This window comes from Catharus ustulatus, chromosome 1 (genome assembly GCF_009819885.2).
Source record: "Catharus ustulatus isolate bCatUst1 chromosome 1, bCatUst1.pri.v2, whole genome shotgun sequence".
In the NCBI taxonomy this organism is placed as follows: domain Eukaryota; kingdom Metazoa; phylum Chordata; class Aves; order Passeriformes; family Turdidae; genus Catharus; species Catharus ustulatus.
Window position 1 is genome coordinate 97,556,687 of NC_046221.1, and position 19,812 is coordinate 97,576,498.

General features: G+C 39.8%; 2 protein-coding genes across 3 annotated transcripts in view; both read left to right on the forward strand.

The window, feature by feature from the left end:
- TMEFF1 (transmembrane protein with EGF like and two follistatin like domains 1) overlaps positions 1 to 2,596 on the forward strand; it is a 117,293-nt gene extending 114,697 nt beyond the window's left edge. For both annotated transcript variants that reach the window (XM_033062812.1, XM_033062820.2), the window contains exon 10: positions 1,377 to 2,596. In XM_033062812.1, coding sequence (XP_032918703.1) covers positions 1,377 to 1,461 — 85 coding nt within the window. In that variant the 3' untranslated portion in view covers positions 1,462 to 2,596. The remainder of the gene's footprint in view (positions 1 to 1,376) is intronic.
- Positions 2,597 to 2,681: 85 nt separating this feature from the next.
- CAVIN4 (caveolae associated protein 4) lies at positions 2,682 to 18,699 on the forward strand. The gene is made up of 2 exons (XM_033062830.2): positions 2,682 to 3,515; positions 16,600 to 18,699. The coding sequence occupies exons 1-2, from the start codon at positions 3,105 to 3,107 to the stop codon at positions 17,257 to 17,259; spliced, it is 1,071 nt and encodes a 356-aa protein (XP_032918721.1). The 5' UTR covers positions 2,682 to 3,104; the 3' UTR covers positions 17,260 to 18,699.
- Positions 18,700 to 19,812: the final 1,113 nt, after the last annotated feature.

Genomic DNA, 19,812 nt, shown 5'->3' on the forward strand with positions numbered 1-19,812 from the left:
CTTCACTGGACTTTTTGAAGCATTGCTGAAATTTTGTGGAAGCTATGATCCCTTGCTACCACCCAGTGAAACCAGAGATGCTGACAAGATGCTGTTCCCTGTGGTACCACTGTAAATGGTGTTACACAAAGAAAAAAGTACCCCTCTCATCATATACATTTTCTGAAAATAAGTGTACAACTGACTCCGTTATTAGACACTCACCATAAAAACCTGTTTTGTGAAACTTGAAACACATAAGCACAGAGTTCAGGTTTCTGGGTTGTCTCAAATTCTCACCCTGTGTAAAAACTAAGATGAGAGCCATGGGTTCTTTTTGATGACAAGGTATTCAGTTCTAGGACTTGAACCAAACCAGCCCTCAGATCTCTGAGATAGATTAAGGATGGCTTAGTTATCTTATATGTGGATGAAGTATTTAAGTCTTACACTTAGGCATCCGTGCCATAGTTTGACTCTTCCTTCTCGAGCTGTCCTTCACTTTTTCAGCTCCACTTACATTGGGCCATAAAACTTTCTGCTACTGCATTTGTTTATGGCTTCCAAAATTCAGTGATGTAGAGGGACACCCCAAGAATGAACAATACAGGCCTTTTTCCCTATGTCCCTTGTAAAGTTCAACCTAACAGACACTAACACGTGTATAAAACACCACCTGCACATGTGAAAGAGTTAGTTGGCTCATGCAATTGATGTCATTCCCTTTTTCACTCAACATCCTGCTGGCCAAAGCAGTGGTGTGGAAGGCTATGGTTCAGCTCTTTTAGCCTCTGTATGACCATTCCCCAGCTCTCAGTCTCTCTTGCTGCATCCCAGCAGGACTGCTCCATCATTCATTGCCTGGCTGAGTAAGTGTCATTCCATTCAGGATTGCTGGTTTTGTGAATCCTTTTAGTTGTGTGTCTGGCCCCTAGAAAGGGATCACCATAGTCACCCCACAGAGAGACCTGGGTGGGCTCTGTCTCATGGGCTGCTGTGAGCAGCAAGGCACCTGGAGATCCAGCACTTCAAAAGGCTGATTGATCCAGCCTCACCATCCACTGGGTTTTAAATATGAAATATGTATAAAGTAAAGCTAATGCAATCATTCCCCATGGAATGTGTTTGCTGGATCAAGGCTGAAGGCTGTAGCACCTTGCTGGTTTCAGTCTCAAGGTCAAGCAGGGCTCCCTTCTGAAGGATCTGGGTCCTACAGACATTCCCAGGTCACAGTCCAGCACTGAACAGCAGGAACATCCTGCTTGTCAGCACAGATCATAGACTCCTTGCTATTGTTACATACAGAAAATTAAGTCAATGCATGATTGCTAGGCTCAATTATATGTGGCATATATAAAATCAACCCTCCTTTCCTATTTCTCTCTTTTGTTTAACAGAAAATGCCCCAAAAACAATAGAGGACGTCGGCAGAAGCAAAACCTAGGCCATTTTACTTCAGATACATCATCCAGAATGGTTTAACTTAGTGCTTTTTATACCCACATTGACCATGTGATGTACATTTTTATTATATCTTTTTTTAAAGAATGGAAATATTTATTTCAGAGGCCTTATTTTTGAACATTTTTAGTGTAACAATGTTGGTCTGTATTCTGAAAGCATCAGCTCTAACAGCTATGGACTGTTTTAGTATCTTTACTTTTATGTTTTTGAATACAGTAGTTCATTTTCTGTATCTGTATCACATGGTTATATAATAGACTTGTGCTTTATCCATGGAATGTAATATTTTTGGGAACACAGATTTATTCCAGTAATGGTTGTAGACTTAAAAAAACCCCAACAAACCAACAAAATAATTCCACATTACCTAACAAACAAGGCATGAACTAAAGGTAAAAATGTTTACAGCTTACTTTTCTTATGAGGAACTAGAAAACACTGTGTTTAAATACCGTAGATATTTAAATGTTTTTGAAAGTTAGTAACTGATTTTTTAGACACTGCCTATCGCATGAACTGTGAAGCTGTGTGCTGTGTGTAGTTGTAACATATTTATAAAATGTGTGGGCTGGGTCTAAGCACTGCCATCTTCATAAATAATTCCAACAATTTATTTTTAAAGGCAAAAATTATAAATTTCATAATTTGGGAAGTTTCCTGGTTGAACAGATGGCAAAGGTCCAAAAGAAGTAGGTCTTAGTAGATTTAGGTATTGTAAAAATTGGTGTTGAATAATTGAACACAAATAATTGGAATAAAGCCTACTTGATCACTGTTGAAACTGTTTTAATACTTCTTAAACTTTTTTAAAGAAAATACATGTTTTAACACCTACAATACAGATTGTATAGTGTTTGTGATTAAAAAAAAATAAAAGTGAATGAATTACTAGTGCTCTTGTATAGAGTATTTTCAAGAGCTAAAGAAGTCCATCCAAATTAGTCTGCTGGTCATAGTTATATTAATAGACTGTTAGTTGTCGTTTGAAAGATCCCAAGATAAAGTGTGAATAGGATGTGTTCAGCTGTTTTAACATGTAGTGTAGGCTTTCAGAATTTTGCATGTAGGATTTAATAATTTGTTCAATAAAAAAAAAAATGCTTTCAACATTTTGAATTGGAAAAGCATGTCACAATACAGCGTTTTCACTATATTGCCTCTGGTTTAGTGTGTTTATTTGTTACCCCCACGGGGTAAGTGCAGCAAACTGAAGACTTGAAGTTGTTTTGCTGGAAAAGAAACAACCATGCTAATTTTCCTGACCGCTTTTTGAATTCCCTCAGAGGAAAGCACTCCAGTAACATGAAAACAAAAGTAGATCTTTAAAAATATGCAAGTTTGCTTTCCTGCTTAATTAGCAAGTTACTTAACTTTCCTGGATTAACACTAATAACTTCATCGGTACAGAAGCGTGACCCTTTAAACGTATGTTCCTTTCCAGATATTGCTTCCTAATTTTAGGGGTTTCATGTTGCTGAAAGTATCTGAGCAATCATGTGTGGATATTTTGTAGTCAGAAGTATTTGACCAAGCTCCAGGAGCAGCGTTTCACGCCCTACTTTGAGCCAGCTGTCGCCCTGGCTCCCTGCAACAGCGCCAGAATCGTTCTGGCAGGATCACCGAAACTTCACGTCCCTCCAACCTGGCTGAAGGCAGGCAAAATGGATCGCCGCGAAATCCCTTCAGAGACTGACAAAACGCACCAAAATCGTCTCTCCAGCGTCATCGAGGAGGAAGAAGAGCAAGATGCAGCTTACACGATTGTGACAGTCCTGGACAAAGTGGCCAACATTGTTGACAGCGTGCAGGCAAGCCAGAAAAGGATAGAGGAGAAGCATAGGGAGATGGAAAATGCCATCAAGACCATACAGATTGACATGTTAAAGCTTGCCCAGGCTCATGGCAATACAGGCTTCACAGTGGACAAGTTACTGCAAAAAACCCAGAAAGTCAGCTCCACCATGAAGGAGGTGCGGGCGCGTGTGGAGAGGCAGAGCACCAGCGTGAGGAAGGTGAAAGCAAAACAAGAGGAGATGCTGAGAAAAAACAAATTCCGGGTTGTGATCTATCAGGTAACCATGAACCTAATTTCTTGTTGTACTGTCACTTTGCCACCGCTTTGGTAGTTTCTGGTAGGTGCTGGTTAGCGAAGCAAAAGTCTGTCCAATATAGGAGTTATTTTATGCTTTCTTTAACACTGATCTGTGCTCCCCAATGTGTTTCAGCGTGAACCTACTGGCAGCAGCACACAGGGTCTATTATTAGTGTGGGTAGGTTTTTGAGCCAGTCGTCTAAGATTAACTGCAGATCAGCAAGGACTATTTGCTGCCTGTCCGAAAGGTAATATGAGGCAGTCCCTGTAAATCTTGTCATACAAACCATGCCTGTCATTCATCTCTGTTATTTTTTTCACCGTATTAGGTAGAAGTGCAAATAGCAAAAGTGTTTTCAGGGTCCTTGTAATGCAGACTTTCTTCTAACACTAATTTCAAAACACAGCTTATTTAACTTGCAGCATTGACCAGGCTTTCATACTGCTGACAAATTGGGACTTTATTCATTGTCTCAGTGCATAGCAGTATATGTACAAACTAAAGGTCAGACCCACAAACCCTTCACAACAACAAATATTCCCTTGCATGCTCTACTTGGAAATGGTTTAACATTGCACTGTTCTTTCAATCACAGTGGGCAAGGGAATCATACAGTTTCTTTCACTGACCTTAGTCTAGGATGTTCATTGTACGTTAAAATAATTGCATTTGAAGAGAAGTTTCATGAAACAGCATGGTATCGCTTGCATCCATACAAATAATAGTCCAGACAGTTCTGGGGTCTTGTCAATGAGTGCTGTGAAGCACATTTGTCTAATGGTCTGATCCTGCCTTTGCTGGAACTTCCCAGCTTCCCAGGTCAGTAGAAAGTAAGTGTTTGATCTTTTGCCAGAAGCATAGTTGCTCCTTTTTTAGCAGCAAGTCACCAAAGCTTCTTTCAAATAAGTTGTTCTCTTCATTAGGCATTCTTGAAACTACCACCCCTCATGAGTAACACAATGCACTCCCATCACTCAGCTTCACACCCTGGTCTTGCATCTGTTTGTACATAAATAACATCATTTGCAATGAATGGAGCTGTGTGTTTGAATGAGTTTATTCACCACCATGTAGAGCTGACAAATTCTTCATAACCTAGCTTTCTTAAATACTTCATTTTCCACTACTGGGAAAAAATAGCTGAAGAAAAGAGAAAAGGCTGAAGGTAGGGAATATTACCTCTTTAATGTTGTGTTAGTACCATATACAGTCAAATTGTGCCTCCCAGATTTTCTGACTGAATGACTTACTATGGTTGTTCAGTAGAAAGTACAGGCCAAATCTGTCCTATTATTACCATTATTGCAAGCTGCATCATCATCATGGAATAGAAAACAGACACTTTCATTTTTTGCTCGCAAATCATTTCCCAGCTAAAGGTAATAAATCTCTGTGACCCCCCTGGTTAATGGCATAATGCCATTTCATAGATGGTCCTTTACCATAATGACTGCAGCAGAATGAATGCTTTGAAAATACTTTTTCTTAAAACAGTATCCATTACATGATTTAAATTTATCTGCTAGCAAGACATGAGCTGTTGTTTATTTAAAAAGATAATAAAATATGGTCAAGATGAATTTACACACAGGTGTAAAGAACAGCCATTGGTATTTCCAGTTACTTCATACAAAAGGTGGCTCTCCCAATGCGTGCCTTCTCTAACTATCACCTTCAGTTGGAGTTTATGATCTCTCTGCTGGTTTTGCAGGACAAGCATGACCTGCACCCTGTTCTGTATGTTTAATTCTTAGGTGGTACTTTTCAGGAAGGGAAACAACATTTTTTGTTGTCTTTCTGGCTTCCTACAGTGGTTTAGAACTGCCAATGAGAATATGAATGACTCCGTTCTTAACTTCCATTCCTTCTGTAAGGTAGATTGAATAACCTTTTCTCACTTACATGGAGGAGAGGCAGATATGTGGATCCTTATAGGATCTGCCATTTAACACTTTTGTGGAGAAGGATAACTGCAGCATTGCATGAAACCTGGAACAATCTAGGTAGGCAAGAGTGCACTGAAATTTCAAGGCACAGGTACACCCACAAAGGTCTCTTTCACACAAGTGCAGTGATTTTCACACTGCTGATTTACACCAGGGTAGGCACCCTGCTGCAGTGCCAAGACCTGAATGACTGGAGCTTGGCTAGGATGAGTGGGAGTCTGTTAATAGCTAGGGAACCAGCGTACTCCCTGCGCTATACGTTACAAATGGGTACAACCAAGTTGTTTACTCTGTGGCTGTGACTGACGGCTCTTCTGTAGTGAGGTTTTTTTTTGATGAACTATTTGGAGCATTGTGATGGGGCCAATGACCCATGTGTTGCTGGCATAGAATCTTTACATGGGAGAGCACATGTGGGTTTTAATTTTAACATTTGCTGGAATATCAGGGTATGAAGAAAAAGGAAACACCAATTAAATACTAAAGATTTTCTTTCAAGTAGATAGCTTTGATCTTATCACTGATGGAGGGAGTAGGCAGGTTGAAAAGGATCATTGGCTGAAGGAGATTGTCCCAAGAGATCTCAGCAATGATGAAAAGAGTTGGAGATATCCTCACATTAAAAAAAGACAAAGTGATCATCCTTTAACAGAATGATTAGGGAATTGAGAGCATTCGCAAGGCCAGAAGGCCTTGTGGTTGAGGGAAAGATTTGGTAGCAGGCAGTTCTCCTCCCTAGGCTGACTGCATGATTAAAAATGCCAGGTTACTTCAGACTTTCTAGTGAAGTCTTTGACCCTGGAGTGCTATGTGCCCTGAGACTATAGTAGGGAATAAAAAGGATGTTGTAGGTTGTACAGGTCACTGCTCATTTCTGTTCAGGTTAGTGTGAATAACCAGCTGTAAGAGTTATCATTTCTCTGAAGTCAAAGAGCATTTAACAGTTTAAATCATTCTCACTAAATTATTCAGAAATTAAAGGGGATTTTTTTTACCTTGAATGAACTTTTCATTTGCTTTTCTGCATGTTCTGCAAGTCCCTATTTAAATGGAACTGTACAGGCACCAGAAAGTCCATGTTACTCATATTGGGCTTTTGTCTATTGTTACCTCACGCAAGCACCATAAATGAGTAACTACTTCCTATGAAGGGACATGTGCATTTGTTTCATTGTCTGACATTTAAAATTAGTGAACGTGTCAAATACCAAGTAAGATTATGGCTTGACTGACCTACACAGCAGGGTTACAATGGATTTGTTTGCCCTGTGGTTTCTCCACCACACACATGGAGAGGCTCACAGGAGCAGCCTTGTGTATGCTGCTGATATTATGCATAAATAAGTTTAAATGTGTCTTCTCTTGCCCACTAACATTCTGTGGTTATAATGACTAGGACAGTAAGAATGGTGAGATCAAGATGGGGATAATAATCTGGAAACCTGAGGTGGAAGCACCTTCATCTGAAGGGGAAATCAGGGTGTCAGGAAGTCAGGAGATTGCCATTAATTTTGTTCCATTTGGGCATAAGAATGTCAGGCCCAAAAATGGCCCTGCAGAACAAAATCCTTAGTAGCTTGGAGTTAAAGAACTCACCCAGAGCAGACTGCTAAGTGGCTCATATTTGATCATTCTTTCTGTTTTGCAGAAACATAGGAGGTCTTATCCTTCCTCATATTTATGTACCTGGTATCTGATCTCATAACAGATAATCTGGAAAAACAACAGGTGGCAGTGCATTGTGTTGAAATGTGAAGTGAAGCTTGCAATGGGTTTCTGAAAGCATGTTTCTAAGGCTGTCTTTGTCAACTGTGTAATATCTTCCTTGAAAATCTTGGTACAGAATAGGTGTGATACTAATAAAATGTGCTCAAAATTAGAAGCTGTCAGTTCATAGAAAGAAACATAGACAAGAAACCAAATTACTTTTACAGCTGGAATAATGTTAATTTTAGTGTACATGGTGCTAATTCCTGTACTTTTAGCTCTGATCTGAAACCATAAACGGTTATCTCCAGTCCTGGAGACAACAGGAGTTCTAGAACTCATGGGAAGAGAAGAAACCTAAATTGTTATTAAAGTGTAGCTTGAAAACTTAATGGGAAAAAAACTGGTGTGAATTGACTGACTACCTCTGACAGCAGAACACTGGCCTCAGCAGCCCAGCAACACAGGGCCTTTGTTGCAGTCTTGTAGCAGAAACCTTATAAATATTTTTACAGCTGGGATAGGTAATTGCCTTTGCTGAGAAAACAGAAAATAAAATAAATCTAATGATTGTGTCAGAGAGTGTCACGAGAGCCCTTTGTTTGCATTGTTGAGCCCAGTGCTCCAGTTCAAAGTGCAAAGCTGGCCCCGTGCTGTGCAGCAGCCACTCATGGAGAAGCTATCAACCAGCTAAAGAAAAACTGCGTTTCTAGTGACATGTTTGCAAAGAATGAGCAGAAAGACAAAGCTAAATATATATATATATAAAACAAACAGATATTGGGCAACTTCTGTGTTCCTAAAATAGAATAGTTTGCATATTTCACAGTACTTTGCTCATACCAGATTACAAACTGGACTCAACACCATTGGATGTGGTGCCCCCAGACCCGTTCCTTTGGAATGATCCTCACAAGCGGACAGGCTGTCCCCTTCTCAGCGCTGCCATTGACTTTTCTCCACCTATTAGCACTGAGTGGTGGAAACAGCTGATCTTAGTTTATTTTCACTGGATGCAGCTGTTCAGGGCTTCCCTTGGGGTTGTCCTGCAGGTCAGCAGAGGAGTGCAGTTACACCATGAGCCTCCTGTGTTGTGCCTCTTGGGCTTCCCTTGGGGTTGTCCTGCAGGTCAGCAGAGGAGTGCAGTTACACCATGAGCCTCCTGTGTTGTGCCTCTTTTTCATGGTCCTAGAGGCTGCTCTAGGAATTGCCACCAGGAGCTGTGGCTGGCTGCTGTGGGCATATGCATGGAATCACTTAGGTTGGAAAATTCCTCTTGAGATCATCAAATCCAGCTGTTCAGCAAAACTTTTCATTTCTGAGGCACAGATTTGGGAATGGACTTGACTGGGGACATGCAGTTGGGATTCATATTCTCAACACTACTGAAGATAGAAGAACCTTGCAAACATTCCCTTAGTACAGCAAAAAAGTTGATCAAAACAGCACAGGAACGGAGATGAGGCATATGAAGTCACAAACAGGAGGTTTAGGATCTGGGACAGGACTCATCTTGCCAGCCAAAAACTAGACATCAGTAATACAGATGTTTGTATATTTGGTCTGCATATTCCTTCTAAGTAAGTAGAGAGAAGTGTGTGGAACCTGATTCTCCCAACCTGTTGTAGACATCTACTTCTGGATACAGTCCCTACTTTACAAGTATCTGCACTCCCCATGTAGTTAAAACATTGTCAAGAAATGAGTTCATATGCAGACATATTTGCTTGGGCAGACAAGTTCAGCAGCTCCTGAAAACTGACTTTCACTTATACTTGAGAACTCTTCCCTGGTCTAGCTGATTTGTAGGAGCAAATTTTTTTATTTGATTTGATCAGACAAATTTTTTGTCTTATCACCTCTTGTCATGAATTTCCCCCTTCACTTACAAAGAGCTTCCAGAAAACTTGGAAACGAGGAATTTAACCAGTTTGATTGCAAGCCTGCAAACTGACCTGCAGAGCTGTTCCCTGGTCTAGTTCCATAAAGCAATAGCAGAGCAGAGAAAGCATGAAGCTTTTGTTTTCCCCTGAAGCTGCAGTCGTCCTTTTTATGTAGCATGTGGTAGCCTGGAGCCAAGGGCTTCTCCACTGATGTGGTGTAACTGGGAACTGGCTGCTCATTGAACTGCTGCAAGCCACAGACAACGATAATGGGAAAATGAGATGAGTTCCTTTGTAGTCACTGTATGCTTGTGGTTGAATTAATGAATTTCTGTCAGAATTTAAATAAAAGGGATGTGTATTAGGCTTCACAAAAGAGAAATGAGGGGAGCTGACTGTTCTGACCAGGCTGGTTTTCCATTGTGTAAAAATAATTCTAAATGCGGCAACAGCACTTAGCCATAAAGTCTTATATGCTGAAGTGTTTACCTGACAAAATTTCTTAGGTGTCAGAGATTCTGAAATTACATATTTGCAGAAGAAATGAGGGGATCACTTGAGATTTATAAAGTTTCACTCTTAACTGTTAGAATATGAGTAAAAGTACTGAAAGATTTGTAATTGGTTATTCATCAGTGGTTTCATGTTGATTTAGAGTGCAGTTTCAAGGAGGTGTTTTACTGATTTACCTTGGCTACCAGTCTGAATAACAACTCCTTCATCCAACATGAAAATTTCTGAGATTTGTTTAGAACATTGTGGCAATGCAGTTTCCTGCCCATAAGCTACCCATCATTTGCATCACTAGTTGTCATAGACACAGCAGCAGTGCCAGAGTCAGCACTGGGTAGCCTTTGACCATTTTGCTGCTTCGTGCTCTGCTTCAAAATTGTGATCACCAGTCAGTCCCATCTGTGCTTATGTTAATCATCACCTGCACTTTCTCTGTCATACACCCCAAGGCTGAAAGATCATTTGCTGTGACCTTTTCCCTGCGCAGCACAATGACTCCAAGTTATGGAGTTTCATCAGTCTTTCCTCCCTACTTAATTCTGTGAGCAGTTTCTTTAGGACCAATTTGAGTCTTGTTTTATACATACAATACATAATTATATGTGTCTCTGTGTGTGTGTGTGTGTGTGTGTTATTTAGATATATAGAAATTAATTATTTAGTCATTCTGATTTTCTAAGGATTTATTTTTAAAAAAGCTTTGTTCTGCTAAAGTGTTGATTGAAATTAGGTAAGGTTAGAGCTGATAACTGTCACCTTTATTAAAGCTGTTTATAGTTACATTTTCAAGCTATTTGGAAAGAGAACACAAAACCAGTTTATAGCATTTCTAGCAAATATTTACATGTAATACAGTGTATTATCCTTTTTTCTCTCTGCCAGTTTTTGAATACCCAGTCTGAGTTTTGAAATACAAAGCTTTGAATATATATACCGAAAACCAGGAAAGGACAAGGGATGTAAAGCTCTTGAATTGGCTACATTAATTAAAATTTCCTCATATTCCAATATTTTTTCTTTTCAAATGACATAAAATTATCACTGAAATTATCAAATGTTCATGTACTTAAATAAAGCCTAAGTATCATTTTACAGTGACATTATTTCGCTGCTTCACTTAGCAAATCAAGTGAACTCTAAATGAAAAACACACATTTTCTTAAGGAAAATAAAAGTACTGCTGCTATTAATTATTGATCCCATCTGTGCTCCCAAAGAGTGGAAATTTAGCTAATAAGTTTGTGAGGGAATCTTTTCAAAAACGTTTTTTTCTTTCCTCAGCCTCGCAGTCCTTGCTGAAGGCATGACATTCTTCCAGCAGCCCCCTTTGGCTCTCTAGTGCAGCAGTAAGTGAAGGCTGCTTTTAGAGCCAACCTGATCTTTGCTAGGACACCACAGCTGCAAAATACCTGAGACAATTTGCTCTGTCATTTTCCCCTTTCTATTCCCAGAGAAGAGGAGAGCCTGACTGTGCAGGCAGGGTTATCAAGCAGGCGCATTCTGAAACATTCTGAAACAGCCTCTTTTCCCCTGTGCATTTCAATTATCTGAGCATTGCCACCTTGAGAGTCTCATAGGGTTGTTCAGAGGCATTGCCATATTTAAGATTATTTACCTACTGGTTTTAAGGTTTCAGCGAGGTGGAAAAGTCAGCACAAAGGGTTGTGTGGTTGAGGAGCAGGTGCATTATCCCTCCCTCATAAATGCTTTACTGTAGCCTATGGATCAAATGCTACACTTTTTATCCCTTCCTTGTGGTTAGAAAATGCCTGCACTGCCTCCAAACTGGTCACTGTGCCCTCCCACAGGTGCTGAGCAGCCAGAATTTTGGCAGCTGATGGAAAGTTTGAAGAGCAGAAGGAGGGTTTGGAAGACACAGTCTATGTCCCCTTGAAAATTTTCTAATTGTGAATGAAATTGAAATGAGAGCAGGGGGTGAAAATGTCAGTGGTGCAATCAGACTGTTAGGTTTCAATATTCTCTGGCCCTGGAGCCATCTGTTCAAATCAATGCCATGCTGGCCTTCTTCATCAAAGCCAAGGGTTACTTATATATTTCCTTTGCATACAGCCAGGCCCTTAAGAACTCAAAACTCTTTGGCTAGGCATATTTGAGAGATTACAGTAATTTCACGATTGTAAGCCGCACTGAGTATAAGCCGCACTTCCAGGTGCCAGCAACTTTTCACTATTTGTCCATATATAAGCCGCACATTACAATACAGAGTGTGATAAAAGGTATCTATTCTATCACCATCTGTTGAGGGTGGGGGCAGTGATCCTTATCTCCACGGGAGATATTCTGCTAATGGGCCACCCATTGAAACCAGGCAGGGCATTGTTCTTTATCTTTTCACAACCCATCCTTCCTCCAGGGAGTCATTTTCTGCTAATGGCCCATTGAGTCCCACTGTGGGACTGATAAAATTACTTCATCCCATTGGAATTTGCTCCAGCCAGGGGGAAGAGCCCAACATTTCTTACCAAGATAAAACAGAGGTTTTGGGACACTAAGGTAGCCCCTTTCTCCACTGGACTCCAGAGGAAAACTGGATTTCTCCACATCACCACTGGACCTCCAGAGGGAAACTGCACCTTCTGCAGGAGCAATGCTCCAACTGAATCACATCTGTCACTGCAGGAGGATACAGCCACCATTTAATGGGACTGTTACCAACACCCTGCCTGACGGGGTGTCAGGTTGTGCTCTGACTTTGTCAGAGTTTGGAGTTTGTTTCTTTGTAATACTGTATTTCTATTTTAATTTCCCTAGAAAAGAACTGTTATTCCTAATTCCCATATTTTTGCCTGAAAGCTCCTTGATTTCAAAATTATAATAATAATTTGGAGGGAGGGGGTTTACATTCTCCATTTCAAAGAGAAGTTCCTGCCTTTCTCAGCAGACACCTGTCCTCCAAACTAAACCAGCAACTTTTTGTTCTTTGTCTGTATATAAGCCGCACCTGATTATAAGCCGCACTTCGGGTCCGGACCAGAATGGTGCAGCTTACAATTGTGAAATTACTGTACTCAAAAAATAGGAAAAAGCAAAGTTCAGGTTTAAAAGGCTTTCTTAGCAAACTTGCCATGCCAGGGTCTTCACCAGCCGCTCCTGAATTGTGCAATTGTTCTGTTATGGTGTTATACTTTTAAGTTTTGTCTGTTAAAGTTTTTCCTTGAGCAGTGGACCTAACTACCGTGGAACTACAACTGCAAAGGTCTCCAGAATTTTCCCTTACCATTCAACCAATGCTTTCAGTCCCTCCTTTGCCACCACAAGACCTGAAGTCTTTCTCCTTTCAGGCTTCATGTCCTTCCAGACACATGCATTTCTCCTAAACATTTCCAGTCTCAACACACCATCTAATCCGACTCCTTTCTCCCCTCTCTCCTCTTACACCCATCCATAACACAAGCCCTCTTCTCAACACCCTTGTCCCCTGACAACGTTCAGCTTTACAAGTGAGGTACCTGAGCTATGACATGCTTGCTCAGAACAGATGCCAGCTTGGGAGGGGCAGACAGAATGACTCAAAACACAGCCAGCTTCACAGAAGAACACTTATTTCTTTGTGTCAGAACCCAAGTCCATCTTCAAATGGTGGAAAATCCCTGAATGTTTCTGTGTTAGGGGAGGGACCATGTAAGAGTGAGAAGGTGGGAGGTGCATAATATGAGCAAGTGTGTTACATTTCTTGTACAAATCGAAGACAACTTCCAAATCAACCACTCACATGATTTATCGATTTTTTTCTTGGAAGAGAAGGAAAAAATATTGTTCTGTTTGAAGATCTGTTTCCAGTATGAGTGGTGGTTAACTTTTCAGGAGAAATGTTTTATGGCAAACAAATACACCAGGACCAATGTGAGAATCCTCTGCAGGTGCTCCTTCTAGGAGGAGTGATGAAAGGGAAAGGGGATGCTCAGCTTCCACAGATTTGTTTTCTGATTCTGGCCTGTGCATGTCTTTGGTGTTTGCCAGTAGATGAGGCAAGCAGAGTACATGTCCTATGTATTAATTGATTGACAGCCCCTATGATTGCATGCCTCTTTCCTCAAGAAATCATGTTTAAAATAATTGACTGCTTGGTACAATATTTTACTGTGAAATACTCTCCTGTCCTCATTTTAGATCCTTCCTTACCTCCCAGAAGTGGTGGTGGTGGGTACAAGTTCTTCCTAGCAAAATGCTTAAGCAGATATTTAACAGAACAGCTTGAAAGCAGCAGCATCTATGGCTCAACTCCCTTCTCCCTCTCCCCAAAGGTTGGACTGCCCAACCCTGCATATTCCCAGTCCCATTTGCTTTATAGACAAGGAGAAAACTTTCACCCTATTTAGAGCTTTGTTCTATGCTACTGAAACCAGTAGGTGTTTGCTCTTTTGGTTTTAGTGAGCTTATAAAGGAGCTGGTAGCTCTATGCTTTGACTCTGTTTCCTACGTGGTACTAAACCTTCTTGTTCCTGCCTTAGGAAGGACAAGCTGCTCTCTTCTCTCTGCCCCACAGACATCTAGTGATAAGAAGAAATTAGTTTGGAGCAGGAGAGAGAGAAACGAAGCAGATGAAAAAGCTCACCTACTGAGCCCAAATCACTGCATTTTTATGCCAAAACCTTCCTAACATGCTAGACAGGCTCACTAATACTTTCCACTTGAGTAACATCCAGAAATCTTGAGAGGAGATAGAAACACTAATGTTTTGCCGTGCTACATTTGATTCAGCAAGATGTGTGCAGAGACCAGGGAAAAGAAGAAAATCAAAGATTTGGCAAAGTTCATGCTGAGAGTCTGTAGGAGAATAAAAATGTTTGTCAGGATCTGCAGCTCTAGTTTCTGTGTCTCATCTACAAGATCTTAATCTCACGTGTTCTTGTTCATAACTTTTGATTCTAATGTGTGCAGAAAAGCTAAATGCTCTCTCCTGTAGTTTACAGACTAAAGGTAAATACAATAAAAATCTGGCAACTGACAAAAAATATGGACAAATCCTTCTTCACAAGGCAGACAATTTAAATACTGCAGAGAAAATAGTGTCTCTGCCTTCCTTTCTTTTACAAAGTAATCTTCATATGAAAGGCATATTCCTTTCCCCTATTGTATTCATCTCTGGTACATACTGGAATTTCAGAATATTCATTTTTGTTACCATTTCAGCTGAAGGAGTAGGGTGTAATTTAAAATGTTGAGGAATTACTATCCAGCTGTGTTTTAGTTAATTTTCAGAAAAAAATAGATTATGTTTATATGTAGAAGTCTTTATATAATTAATGTTAATTTGCACATGTTAATGAAGATTATTAGCAAAACATTGTAGTTTTGTTCCTGCTGATTTTGACAGACGAGTTGAACAACATTCTGCTGTAATCAATGTAACATAATTTGTCCCTATATTTTCTAAGCATTAACAACTATTTTACTAGAGGGTTTTTATTGAAGCCAAGGCATCATGAGAGACTCTTAAGTGGGTTTTATCTGTCAAATAGCTCAATGTATGTTATTTTATGTACTGCTAGCACGCAGTAAAATAACATGACTCACTACTAATGAGTCACTGTGAAAAATGACAGACTTTTGGCTGGAAAGAAGTTCACAGCAAAATATGCAGTTAGCCTTACTTGCCATTCATGGATTCACAGCTTCAATACCTCTCCTTTTGTCTACATGAGGATGATAATACTAAGGGTAGAGTCCTGACACTGCCATGCCCCAGAAATCAGCTGAAGTAGTTAGTCCTAATGGGAAACAGCTTAGAAAAGTGTCATACAGCTGTTGTACCTGTTTGCACACAAAAGGGCTGCTCCTCCTGGGAGAAGAGCACAGGCACATGCATGTAAAAAGCTGGTAGGGAAGTAAGGAGTGGCATTGTTCATCTCATACCCCTCCTACAGGTTACAGTTTTTCTACTCTGCATACACTGCACTTCCAAATAGAAGTAACTCACTGACACTGAGCCACAAATTTGTACTGTCCATGCAGATCAAGGAAACAGCTTTCTTAGGAGATTCTCCCTGTTCAGATAAATCCTTCATTACCATAAACTTAATTTTTTTTTCTTTTTCCTCAGATGTCCTTAACCACTAGCTCATTATTGGTCAATTTTTTGTTTACCATGGACACTTTTTGGAAGTAGCCCATGCTTTTGAACTTTAGGCCTATAGCAATTTTTCTTTGGAGAAATTTTCTTTTCACCATTTCCAAACATGCTGCGGATACACATTAGATGTGTCACATAAATACATAATTCAGCATGCTCAAACAGGCCACCAAACTCCACTTAGGAGACTTAGGAGCTTGCTCAGGAATATCATACATTTTCAGATGGAACAAATCAAGTTCACCTGATGGTGCAGGTGCTGAATGACTTGTGTGTTACTGGGTTTACCAAGTAACATCTCTCTGCTTTACTGATTTGTCCCCTTATGCAGCCAGCACATGTAAGTTAATATGTTGGGGTTCGTTCCCTTCTGGGCAGCAACAGCAGTGTTTGCTAAGTTCCAAACAGTCAAAAATGCACAACTGTCTTGGTAATAGTAGTAGACTGAAGATACTCATATCACTGAGGCATTTGCTTGGACAGCGTACAGCTGACACAAGCCCAAGAGCTTTTTTTGCCTACAGCGTCTGCTTTTATTGGTGAGAAATAATGGATCTAGGTCCGATTCAGAGAAGCAGATAAGCTCAAAAAAAAAGAAAAATAGACCTAGACAGGTCTGCTCTGAAAACCATTAGAGGCTAGGACTCATAGGACCATTGTATTAATTAATTTCAGGTAGAATGACAGTGAAAAGAAATCTTTAATCAGGCATATTCTTTAGAGAACTCAGCAAAGATTTGCCATTTGTGTTATGTGTAGATTGAGTATGATGGTACAAGCCCACATTACTTTGTTACAATATTATATTTCAGTTAGCACTAATTAACTGCAAGCCAACCAAAAAAAAAAAAAGAATGCTTGAACCACCATCTTTTTGGAAACACACTTGCTGGAATATGACTCTCCTTTGTCATTCACAGGAGGAAACCGAGTGTCCTTCATCTCTCTCAGTAATCAAAGAGATGACACCAGGTGAAACTATAGAGGATGATTTCTTCCCACCTGATGATCTGTCTTCTGATGAAGAATATTATATTGAAGAAAGCAAAGCAACCAAGTTCAAGAAATCAGGCATGAGACGCATTGATGACATCAAAAAGGCATTTTCAAGGGAAAACATGCAAAAGACAAGACAAAATTTTGGCAAGAAGGTAAACAGGCTTCAAACTAGGATAGTGACCCCTGAGAGGAGAGAGAGGATCCGGCAGTCAGGAGAGAGACTGAGACAATCTGGGATAAGAATCAAGAAAACCATTTCACAAGCTGCTCCAACAAAGGAGACGTTCAAGATCTATAAAAAAAATAAAGAACGAACAGGAGCTGAAGGTCAGGAGGGGATCCAGGAAGGCAGTGTACACATTGCCTCTGAGCTCCCAGCATCTGAGCCCTTCACTGAAGAAATCTCTTACACAGAAGTGATCACTAAGGTAAAGAAAGACAAGAATAGTGCAACAAAAGGTGCTTCCCAGTCAACTGAAATAGGGGTGACTATCCCAGAAGTCGTCCTTAAGCAGGAAAGAAAAGAAGGAGGAGGAGGTGATGATGATGTCCCTTTGCTAGACTTAAAGCAATCAGTGTAAGGAGTCAACGAGCACACGCCATACTGTCCTCACCGAGCAAGAGAGAGCACAGTATGTACTCACTCAGCTTTAGAAAAATGTGTGAATTTGTGTTATATCACAAACTGTGTTGGTGTTGTTCTGCCATCCACACAGATGTCTGTAGTGTTGTCTTCCTGACAAAAGTCAAGCCATGCAAACTGAAGGAAGGGGCTCCCACTCCGTGCCGATAGCCATCGTTAACCCAAATGGAACTCGCAGTGTCAAAGGGAGATGGGAATCTGCTGCATTTCCAAGATTCATTTAGCAGTCACTTTACAGCCTAATCACTCTCATCCTTTCATGTACGACAGTATGAGATTTAGTTCTAATATCTTATACCAACTCATGTAATCAGAAAACAATAACAAAGCTATTACTTCATATTAGCAAAAACAAGAACTGTGGCAAATGTCATTTAGCTGTACGAATATTATCACGTAAGGGCCCTCACAGAAAAAAGCAGGAAGAGCATATTCCTGCTTTACCCATGGTATGAAAAAATGTGGAAGGAATTTTAGGGTTTTGAGTAAATTGTGTTTTTTCTTAGTGGTAAGGAGAAACTCCTGAAATTCCTACAGGTTATTTCCAGACTTCCAGAATAGAAAGGTTCATTGTAAGTAAGCAATGAGTTTTGAGCATTTATGGAGTAAGAATAAAAAAGAAGACACATTAAATATGGGCTAGCACAAGGAAAAGGGAAGGAGGGATCATATCCATGTTTTGGAAAGATGAGATTGTGAGAAAGGCAATGATATGAAGCAGTAAAAGAGGAATAAGATGAATGCACACGTTCTGGATAATTGGAGAGAAAAATCAAAATATTATAACTACAGTTTCCTTGAGATCTTTTAGAAAACCATTATTCTTTACAGAGGATCATAGAGTTTATAAGCACAACTGACCAGACAAGGGAATTCTTTTGTTTTCCACTCTCTGCATTTTTTTCCAAGCTTCACTGCAATTAAAATCTATTCTACAAAGTCACAGATGTACAGGGCCAATCCATAACTCAATTCTTCTTTTTTTCCTATCATCATCATTATTGACCAGTCACAGCCTCAGGGATTACGAGACAGACACCCTCTGGACTATGGAATGCTGTTTATTTGCAACTCTCAGGAGCCAGTGCCCTGACATCAGATATGTTTGTAAACATGACTGCTACACTGACATGGGGTGCAGGACTGTATTGCTCTATTCATTCTTAAATGGAGTTGCCTTCAAAGCACTTCTCTAAAGCAATGTTAGTCATTACTATCTGTGTGAAACTTGTAAAATATTGCGAAAAGTTGTATGATTGTATTTAATATCTCGGGTTCATTTTAACAGAAGAGCATAACTTGGTTATCTATACACATTGTTTGAAGACTTCCAGCTAATTGTTAATCTATCATTCAAATATAATTCGTTTGATTTCAAGTATTCTGCCTGCCATTTCTTTCATTTAGATTGGTGTACATCCCACTTGAACTGAAACAGATTTAGCAATAGCAATTAGGGAACACTGGCTGGGGAAGGCCAATGTCTTACTGTATCCATGACATTTCAAATCAAATCAATGTTGTCAGATTGGGAGCAGCAACTCCACTGAGTGGAAGGGCAGGACAGAGCAAGAGAAGGAGACAGGAAAAAGAACACATTTCTTTTAATAGTAAATTGTTCACTCTACTATAATAACATGTAAAAAAGAAAGAGTGTTTTGTTTGTAGGATACACTGAAGGTTTTGTTTGGTGTTCTTTACTAGTGATAAGAAGCCTTTTGGAGCAAAGTCACTTTATGTTTTTCAGTTCTGTAAAAACTGTAGCTATCTTCAGTGAAATACTGTATGATTTTTCTGGTTCTTCAGTAATAAGGCCTGCATTCTGTTCTGCAAGATTTAGCACTTTCCTAAACTGATAAACAGTGTTTAGTTATTGAAATTAAAATGTTGATATTCAAATAAGCTATTTCTTTGCATTTTTATACAACAGAACACTATGTGCTAGAACATCATATATTTTCTTCATATAGCATTTCATTTTCTCATTTTGCTTGACAAAGAAGTGATGCAGTTTCCGTGGAGCATATCACTTAGCACCAGATATAACCTCTATCAAATATATATTTTTTAATGTTTACTTCTTGCCTCAATTGTTCAAAGGATGATTTGTTTCATAGCAAGCAGTGAGTTCTTCAGGTGTGGAAAGTATTTCAATGTACATTTCTTTATTTTCAATTGCTATCACTGTTACTGACCTGACTTTTACATGTACCAAGAGATCAAAGTTAAATTACTCCATATCCCCTCATAAAGATGGGGAATGGAGAAAGCACTTCGGTTTGCAACCTCAATTTCTGTGGAACAGCACAGACCTTTGCTGCTTGAAGTCTCCCCCATCTTTTTCATAATTTCCAAGATCAATGATCAGGAAGGTAAATCCTTCAGCCTTCTCAGGAACAAAATTCTCAATGAAATTGGTTGATGTACAGCTGCACCGCAGGGAGGTCTGGAGCATATTTTTTGAACAGTTGGTTTCACTTGAGAAGATAAT